This window comes from Megascapheus bottae, chromosome 31 (genome assembly GCF_031878675.1).
Source record: "Megascapheus bottae isolate mThoBot1 chromosome 31, mThoBot2.hap1, whole genome shotgun sequence".
Taxonomy (NCBI): Eukaryota; Metazoa; Chordata; class Mammalia; order Rodentia; family Geomyidae; genus Megascapheus; species Megascapheus bottae.
The window spans coordinates 7,128,627-7,138,077 of NC_143539.1; the positions used below are offsets into that span (position 1 = coordinate 7,128,627).

Below are 9,451 nucleotides of genomic sequence, written 5' to 3' on the forward strand. Positions count from 1 at the left end.
GGATGGATACTTGGTTATCCATCCCATGGATGGGTAGCAGCAGGAAAATCCTTGAAACTGTTTCTAATAAATGTCTGAAAAGCCAGAAGTGGAGCTGTAACTCAAATGGTAGAGCGCTAGCTCTCAGGGACAGCACCCAGACCCTGAGTTCAAGCCCTACAACTGACAAAAAAAACCTGTCAAGCATGGAAAGGGGTGTTATGGGGTTCCCACCTCATCTCAACACCCACCTTACCTCCTGGACCTTCACATCCTGCCATGCAGGGAGTAGAGATCCACCCCCCTGGAAAAACTGGGGTCTCTGGGCCCATTCTGATTGGCCCAGATTGGCATGCATATTTTAAATATTACCCTTTCTGGAGCAGCCTTGCGTCCTGAGTTTTATCTTCCTCTCTGCCCCAGAGATGGATCCCTGGCTTCTGGCACCCTGAGGATGGCTGAGCCAGATGGCCTTGCTGGAAGACAGGGCCCCACCATGGGGCAGAGGTGAGGGCTCCTGTCCCTATAACCCAGACACCCCTATCCTCACCCTGAGCCTCTGTCCCTGGGCTTCCCCCCTTCCTGCGCATGCTCATTCCTCATCTGGCCCCCACACGTCCCAGGCTGTTTCCTCTACAGACAAATGGAGCAGGCGAGAGCCCTCAAGGGACCTTTGACACCCCAGGGCTACTTCTGCGCCTGCAGAGGGGATCGGGGGTGTGGCAAGTCCCAGATCTGGATGTCCAGAGAGCTGAAGGCCTTGTGCAGCTGTGGCCACCAGGGGTGAGTCTATATAACTGGGGACTCATGCTTACAGCAACATACCCCAAAAACATTCGTTCAAGTGACAAATCTCCAGAAGTCAAGGCCTGGGTCCTGACCCTTAGACAATTTGGAAATTTCTCAATTACTTGAGGCATTTTGTCTTCCACTGTGTTGGGTGTAGTGGCATTTGTCTTGCTGATGTAGACCATGACCTCAGGGCCAGCTGTCCAGCAATCTTCTACTGTCCTTACATTGTCCAATACCTGCCCCAGGGCCTTTACATACACATACCAGGCAGGAAGAAGGGTGCCTCTGGGTGGGTTTGTTTGTTTTCCACCTCTTCAATATAAGTGGACCCTGAGAAGCAAGATTTTTATTTAATTTATTTGAGTTCAGGCTCCATGACCAAAAGAAAGAAAAAAAGAAGAAAAAAGTAGGGCTGAGAATGTGGCTTTGTGGTAGAATGCTTGCCTAGCATGCATGAAGCCCTAGGTTTGATTCTTTAGTACCACATAAGCAGAAAAAGCTGGAAGTGACACTGTGGTTCTAGTGGTAGAGTGTAAGCCTTGAGCAAAAGAAGCTCGGGGACAGTGCCTAAGGCCCTGACTCCAAGCTCCATGACTGGCAAAGAATAAGGAGGAGGAGGAGGAGGAGGAGGAGGAGGAGGAGGAGGAGGAGGAGGAGGAGGAGGAGGAAAAGAACAAGAAGAATAAGAAGAAAAGTAGATCAAATGAATTTGAAATAAAAATTTTGAGCTGGGGGCTGGAAGTGTGGCCTAGTGGTTAAAGTGCTTGCCTAGCATGCATGAAGACCTGGGTTTGATTCCTCAGTACCACATACATAAAAAAAAAAAGCCAAAAGTGGTGCTGAGGCTCAAGTGGTAGAGCTCTAGCCTTGAGAAAGTCCAAGGACAGTGCTCAGGCCCTGAGCTCAAGCCCAGGACTGGCAAAAAAAAAAAAAGCTTGGGGAGAGTAGGAAGAGTTTTCCTAAAGGGAAACAGGCAAAAAAACCAAAAATCCAATATTCACCCATCTAGCTGACCCCTGCCTCCACTCCACCCCACAGAGTTTCCTGGTTGTGGGCCACCATCCTAGCCAGGTCCTGGTATTGAGGACAGGACCTTCACCTGGAGAAGTTAAAACCTACCGGATCCAGAAGTTTCCTGGAGGTGAGGCACTCATCCTACGTTTCCAGTGCATCTCAAATTTATCACTCAAAGCCATCATCAGCATTTTTGTTGTTGTCAGTCTTGGGGCTTGAACTCAAGGCCTGGATGCTGTACCTGAACTCTTTCTCGCAAGGCTAGTACACTACCACTTTGAGCCACAGCACCACTCCTGGTTTTCTGGTAGTTCATTGGAGATGAGAGTCTGGTGGAATTTCCTGCCTGGGCTGGCTTTGAACCTTGATCCTTATCTCAGCCTCCTGAGTAGCTAGGTGGGAGCCTAGCAACAACAGGCTTCTTTTACCACTGTGGGGTCCAGAGGTGAACAACTATGAGACCACTCAGGACACAATCCAGATGTTAAAAGTTTGGGGGAACAGGAGTTTGGCCTAGTGGTAGAGTGCTTGCCTAGCATGCACAAAACCCGATTCCATTCCTCAGTACCACATACACAGAAAAAAAAAAAAAAAGCTGGAAGTGGTGCTGTGGCTGAAGTGGTAGAGCTCTCACCTTAAGGAAAAAAAAAAAAAAAAAACAAGGACAGTGCTGGGGCCCTGAGTTCAAGCCCCAGGACTGGCCAAAAAAAAAAAAAAAAAAGTTTATTGAGCAGGAAAGGAGCTGATGTACTAGGACTACACCCCAAGGTTGGGATCTCAGAGTGCAGCCTGATTTATAAAAGCAGGTACTTTTAAAGGAGGCCAGCAAACATGTTGGGGAGGGGATCACAGTACAAATCTCATACTTTATCTATAGTCAAGATGCATCTGATTGTGGGCACCAGGATGTCTCAAGATACAGCTTTGGTCTGGGTAAACAAATGGCAGGTGTGTTAAATCTAGGTAAACAGTGACAGAGGGAAGGATATTAGGTCTGGGTAAACAGTGACAGAGGGAAGGGGGAGAGGGGAGGGCTCTAAACGGCAGCCCCTAATTTCCAGTTTCATAACAATATATTTTCCCCATTGCACCACATGCACACACACACACACACATACATATGTACACATACACACACCTGCCTGTTTCAATCCATGCAGAGATTTTTACAATATTCTTTGGTTTGGACCCCCCCTAAGTTTCTTTTCTCATCCCTTCTTGCCTCTTTCCCTGTCTCTAGGTGTGTCTCTGGCTTCCTCCAACATCTGCATGCCAGACCTGCCCCTTCTCCTGGCCTTCCTATCAGCCAGCAGGTATAGGTTACCCCCATTGAAGTCGTGAATGGGAACCCTAAGACACCCCATCCACATGGTGGTACCTCTTTATCTTTTCTCAGGGATATTTTGCCCAGAACATTGCTCTTGCCTTCTGCAGCTCTGGGACCTGGCGACAGACACTCAGGTGAGTCCGCTTGCCAGGGACTGCAGCGATTACACTTGAGGCCCCAGATTATTTGGTTTTTGTTATTGTTTGTTTGTTGCTTTGGTACCAGTACTGGGGTTGGAATTCAGGGCTTGGATTTTTTTTTTTTTTGACCAGTCCTGAAGCTTGAACTCAGGGCCTGAGCACTGCCTTTGGGCTTTCTCAAGGCCAGAGCTGTGCCACTGGAGCCATAGTGCCACTTCTGACTTTTTCTGCGTATGTAGTACCAAGGAATTGAACCAGGATCTTAGTGCACTCCACCACGAGGCCACACTCCCGGCCCTTTCTGTGTTGGGTGGTTCATTAGAGTCTCACAGATTTTTTTCTTCCCGGGGTTGGCTCTGAAATGTGACCCTCAGATCTGAGCCTCCTGGCTGGGATTACAGGGGGTAAGGTACTGGTGGCCCAGTGGTGACTAGGTTTGAGGGGAGAGGAAAGCTTAAAGCTGAGAGCTGGGGGCATCCAGATTCTGGGGGAAGACTGGAGCCTAGAACTCTGTGTCCTAATAGTGGAAAGGGCTGGAAGAGGAAGGAGAGTCAGGCCTGGGCCTGAGTGAAGGCTGCGAATCGATTCTCCCTGTGCCTCTTGAACACCTGGGACACACTGTCATTTGCACCGGTCCCTAGATCCACGGCTGGTTGGTGGAGTCCAACTTGACACGTGGCGGAGGACACTGTGTGTGGTAAATCAGCTCTACCTGGAGACCCACGGCGCCTGGGGGATGGAGAAGCCCCCCCAAAAGGCGGAGACGACCACGGTCCAGACTCAGGGGCCAAGTTAGTGGGGCCCTGGAGGGCTGAGGGGCGTGGCTGGTAGAGGAGGACGCGGGCATCTCAGAAAGTCCTCCCTCCACGCAGAGCCCACGAGGCCAGCCCCACACCGGGTCTCTTGGATCGAAGGCCCGCTCAGCCCCGAACTGGGTCATCGTAGCCGAGTTCCGGCCTGTCTGACAGAGGAGAAGGAGGAAGGGGAGGGAGAGGAGGAGGAGGATGAAGACGACGACCTTCTCACCGCTCACATCCGAGCTCTGGCCAGAGTCAGGAGCAGCTACGTGGCCAAGCAGTACCGGGGCCTTCAAGCGCGCCTCACCTCCGTTTCTGGGGGACCCCAGCGGCCTGGAGACCCAGCCACCGAGCTGCTTCAGGATGTGCGCCACCTCCTGACGGACCTCCGGGATTCCTTGGCCCAGGATCCTGACGTCAGGGCGGTCTTTGAGAACAGGGAGCGATCCGGGGTGGCCCGGAAGGAGGAGAATCTCGGTAATGGGGAGCGCGGGCACAGGGGGGGCCCCTTCTCCTTCCGGCTGGGCTCCGGCGTGCCATCTCCGGGTCCACGCGTGCGCTTCCCACCCAATGCCTTTGAGCTCAGTGGGCAGCACACCTGTGTCCTCTAACCTGGCCTGACGCGGGGAGGGGACTGTCAGGGAGGGTCGGGGTGTCACCTCTCCATCCCCGCAGGCTCCGCCGTGGAGGCTGCCGTGTGCCGGGCAGTGCTGGCTCCCCTCAAACCCGCCCTGTGGACGCGACTCCGCGCCTTGCGGGCGCAGCAGCTGCAGAGACTGCGCCGGAGACAGCTGGCCTTGCGGGCGGGGGCGGGGCCTCGGGGCGCGCCGGGGGCGGGGCCTCTGGGGGCGGGGCTTGAGCGGCCGCCCCCCGCCCCCGCCCTGCGCAACCGCATCCACGCCCGCCTGCACAGCTTGCACGCCGCGTGCGCCCCGCGCCGCAAGGTGGCGCTGCTACTGGCCGTGTGCGGAGACATCTACGCGGGCCTGGAGAGTGCGGGGCCCGGGAGCCCAGGTGAAAGGACGGGGCGGGGGCGCGTCTCACCTGGGTGTGCAGTGACTTACGGATCGGGGAGGAGAAGAAGCTCCTGGCTCACGTCGGGGTGGGGGAACAGGACGGCAGGCAGATCCCGAGGATCAGGTGGGAGGCGGGCACCCACCCCACCCCACCCCACATCGCTGTCTTTGGGCTCCACGTAGAGCCCCTCGGGGCCGACGCCTTCCTGCCCGCCCTCACCGAGGAGCTGATCTGGAGCCCCCACATTGGGGAGACGCAGCTGGACGTGGAGTTTCTGATGGAGCTCTTGGATCCCGATGAGCTGCTGGGAGAGGGTGAGCCCGCCCCTCCCAGAACCGCCCCAACCCAGCAGGGAGCCTGGCCGGCGCTGGGGCTCACACCTGCTAATCCTAGAGACCTAGGGGCTGAGATCGCAGGTTCCCAGTTTGAAGCCAGCCTGGTTAGGAAAAGTCCATGGGACTTTGTTCTCCATCCTTGATGGGGCTTGAACTCCCAACTCCAGGCCTGGGCGCTGTCCCTGAGCTCTCCTGCTCAAAGCTAGTGCGCCATCGCTTGGAGCCACAGCCCCACTTCCGGCTTTCTGGTGGTTCCATTGGAGACAATGGTCTCGTGGGCCTTCCTGCCCAGGTTGGCTTTGAACTATGGTCCTCAGATCTCAGCCTCTTGAGTAGCTAGGATGACAGGCATGAGCCACCAAAGACACTTATCGCCAGTGAATCAGCAAGATGCTAGAATTGGAGCTGTGGCTCAAGTGGTAGAGCCCTCACCTTCACTACAGAAGAGATAAAAAGCTCATGGACAGCGCCAAGACCCTGAGTTCAAGCCCCAATAAACACACACACACACACACACACACACACACACACACGCTAAGACCCTGAGTTAAAACTCCAATAAAGCCGGGCTTGGTGGCTCACTCCTGTAATCCTCAGGAGGCTGAGACCTGAGGATCAAGGTTCAAAGCCAGCTGGGCACAAAAGAACCTGAGACTGTTATCTCCAATTAACCCCTAGAAAACGGGAAATGGGGCTTGGCTCTAGGGTAGAGCAATAGCCTTGAGCTGAAGAGCTCAGGGAGAGTGCCCAGGCCCAGTTCAAGCCCCATGCCCCCCCACACACATAAAAAACCTCCAATAAACACACACACAGGGAAGCCTCAAATGCCTCTTCAAGCCATAGAAGGGAAGGCAGGCAAACTGGAGGGGACTCTAGGTGCTCATAGAAGCTGACCTCTGTTTGCCTTCTAGCTGGGTACTACCTGACCTCGTGGTTTGGGGCACTGTACCACATTGCCCACTACCAGTCCGAAGCCAACCGTGCACCTCAGGGGCTCAGCTCTGAGGTCCGAGCTTCCTTGCGTCAATGGCACAGCAGGCGGACGCTGCACCACCAGGATCCACCTGGGGCTCAGGTGACCTCAAGTCTTGGGGGTCCACATAAAAGGGAGGGTAGGTGCTGTTGACCTTCAGACTCTACCTCTCACCTCTCCCCACAGGCTGACCTGCCTTTAGAGGAACCCTGGGTAATGCCAGGGATCAATGATGATTGACAGCTTAAACTCCTCAGATCAAAGCACAGGAGGCTGCTGGGAAGAAAAGACCCTACAGAAAAGACAATAACCCAATTCCAGGCCTGCGCAGGGGCTGCTCTGCTTCCTGGCTTAGGCCTTTGCTAATGCCCACAGTGAATCTTCCCACCTTTCCAGGTCCAGTGAGATATTTCCAAGTATTCCATGTCTTAAACTATCCCCCCTCATGGGACTCTCATTATGACCATCAGAATAATGTCCCCAAAGATGTCCACATCTCTGTAGGGCTGGGATGCAGGGGAAGTCTAGCTGCCAGGTCACAGTTAGAGGCAGGAAGATCGTTTGAATACAAGTGTTTTAATTCAGCCCCAATAACATAGCAGAATCTTGTCTCAACAAGTAAAAACAGGTGCCTGTGCTTCACACCTGAAATCCTGTAATCTTAGCTACTCAGGACTGTGGTTTAAATCGAATCTGAGCAGTCAGTAAAATGCTGGAATGGAGATATAGCTCAAGTGGTAGAGCTCCAGAAAAAAAAAAACAAAATAAACAAACAAACAAAAACAAACCAAAAAAACCCCACCAAGCCAAGCTGGATGCAGGACCTGAGTTCCAAACTAGTCAACTAACAAAAATAAAATAGAGGGAAGCAGAAGGAAATTTGACACAAACCTAAGGCAATTTGAAGATAGAGCAGAAAGGGTTTCAAACATGCTGGCTGGCCAGGGTGTGGCCCAATGGTAGAGTGCTTTCCTAGCATGCACAAAGACCTGGGTTTGATTCCTTGGTACCACATCCATAGAAAAAGCCGGAAGTGATACTGTGGTTCAAGTGGTAGAACACTGGGCCTTGAGAGAAACCAAGAACAGTGCCCTGGTCTTGAGTCCAAGCCCCAGGACTGGCAAAACAAACAAAAAACACATGCTGGCATTGAAGACTACAGTGCAAGGACCAAAAGCCATGGAACGCTGTAGACACCGAGGAGCTAAAAAGCTAAAAAGCGCCCCCATTCTGAAGCAGCAACCATCTTGTTGTTTATATAAACTGTGAGTGACCCCAAAGTGCACATAAAGAAACAGAATTGTGGTGCCGTTAAGTCTCAGGAACTGACCTGTCTGTGTTAAAATTAACCAGAACTCACTTAAATTCAAGGGATGGCATTTGTTTTCTAAAGCCATAAAACTACCCTCAGACAGTTAATTAGGACTCTACTGGCATGGGAACCTCTGGTTAGCATCCACTGCCCTGAAGTGTCCCTAATGCCTACTTTATGTCACTGAGATAGCTGATTGCTGTGTTGATGTAAATCTGTGGTCTTTGCCTTTAAAAGCCCTGTCAAAATTCAGCTCAGGGCTCCCTCCTAAGCTCTGCTGTGTGAGGGGGCCCGAGCTGACAGCCCGCCTGAATAAAGCCTTGCTTTTGCATTTCCGAACGTCTTGACTGTCGGTGGTCTCTTGGTGGTCGTCCTGAGACTTGGGTATTATAGCACCAGACAGCAGAGGATTCTCTCTAAGCCCTCGGGGGTGTTCAGCACTGCAGACATCTTAATTTGTGTCATGGCTCCAAGATTCTGAATTACGAGAAAATAAATTTCTGCTGTTTTAACTCCTCCCCCAGCTCCATTGTATTCATTTGTTACAGCAGCCACAGGGAACTAAGAGTTTAATATATATATATATATAAAGAAACTAGAAGACTGGGAGCCTAGCTTAGTGGTAGAGTGCTCACCTAGCATGCACGAAGCCGTGGTACCTCGGTACCACATACTCAGGAAAAGCCATAAGTAGTGCTGTGGCTCAAGTGCTAGCATTGAGCAAAAACTGTCCCTGGACAATGCCCAGGCTCTGAGTTCAAACCCCAGAACTGGCACCAAAAAAAAAAAAAGAGAGATCGGGCTGAGAGTTTGGCCTAGTGGTAGAGTGCTTGCCTAGCGTGCACAAAGACCCGGGTTCAATTCCTCAGCATAGAAAAAAGTTGGAAGTGGTGCTGAGGCTCAAATGATAGAGCTCTAGCCTTGAGAAAGTCCAAGGACAGTGCTCAGGCCCTGAACTCAAGCCCAGGACTGGCAAAAAAAAAAAAAAAAAGAGAGAGCGTCTGATTTATGCATTTGGCATGTCCTGAACTCAGGTTGATAGGCACAGTGCAGTTTTTTAATTAACAACAATTGCTAACAATTATGGCTTTTCCCACTTGGGAAATGTTACCACTAAAGCCAGACTATTATCAGAACCTAAGGTTAAGGGCAAGCTAAATGGGGTATAACTTTGTGTAGTAGTATTTTTACAACTGGCTGTTTTCTGGCCAGCAGGACCACTGCACTCCAATTAAAAACAACAAAAGGTGGGCAAGAGACATTGTTTGTTTTGTTTTTTTTGCCAGTCCTGGGCCTTGAACTCAGGGCCTGGGCACTGTCCTTGGGCTTTCTCAAGTCTAGAGCTCTACCATTTGAGTCACAGCACCATTTCTGGCTTTTTCTATGTATGTGGTACCATGGAATCGTACCTGGGTCTTCATGTTGCTAGGCAGGCACTCTACCACTAGGCTAAACTCCCGGCCCTCATGCCTGTAATCTTAGCTATTTGGGGGCTGAGATCTGAGGATCCTGGTTCAAAGCGGCCTGGTTTTTGTTTTTGGCTTGAACTCAGCCTGTACATCTGTCCTTCAGCTCAAGGCTACCACCCTACCTCTGGGCCTAGGCATTGTCCCTGTGCTCTTCAGCTCAAGGCTACCACCCTACCCTGGAGCCAAGCCCCACTTCTTGTTTTCTAGAGGTTAATTGGTGATAAGAGTCTCCTGGGCTGGCTTTGAACCTTGATCCTCAGATCTCAGCCTCAGGTCCTAGCCTGAGTAGCTAGGAT

The 9,451-nt window shown here is 51.9% G+C and overlaps 1 protein-coding gene across 1 annotated transcript; it reads left to right on the forward strand.

The window, feature by feature from the left end:
• Nucleotides 1-399: 399 nt before the first annotated feature.
• Rinl (Ras and Rab interactor like) lies at nucleotides 400-6,639 on the forward strand. Its single transcript, XM_090322176.1, has 11 exons — nucleotides 400-486; nucleotides 603-762; nucleotides 1,810-1,912; nucleotides 3,026-3,098; nucleotides 3,182-3,246; nucleotides 3,894-4,043; nucleotides 4,125-4,526; nucleotides 4,725-5,063; nucleotides 5,249-5,380; nucleotides 6,313-6,476; nucleotides 6,561-6,639. Exons 1-11 carry the CDS (start codon nucleotides 434-436, stop codon nucleotides 6,612-6,614), a joined length of 1,695 nt encoding a protein of 564 aa, XP_090178302.1. The 5' UTR covers nucleotides 400-433; the 3' UTR covers nucleotides 6,615-6,639.
• Nucleotides 6,640-9,451: the final 2,812 nt, after the last annotated feature.

What these genes read in the sequence shown, in the direction of transcription:
- Rinl (XM_090322176.1), top strand. Translation starts at nt 434, where the DNA reads ATGGCTGAGCCAGATGGCCTTGCTGGAAGACAGGGCCCCACCATGGGG. An exon ending in GATCCAGAAGTTTCCTGGAG is followed by an intron (nt 1,913 to 3,025) that starts GTGAGGCACTCA and finishes CCCTGTCTCTAG; the next exon opens with GTGTGTCTCTGGCTTCCTCC. An exon ending in GGTCCAGACTCAGGGGCCAA is followed by an intron (nt 4,044 to 4,124) that starts GTTAGTGGGGCC and finishes CCCTCCACGCAG; the next exon opens with AGCCCACGAGGCCAGCCCCA.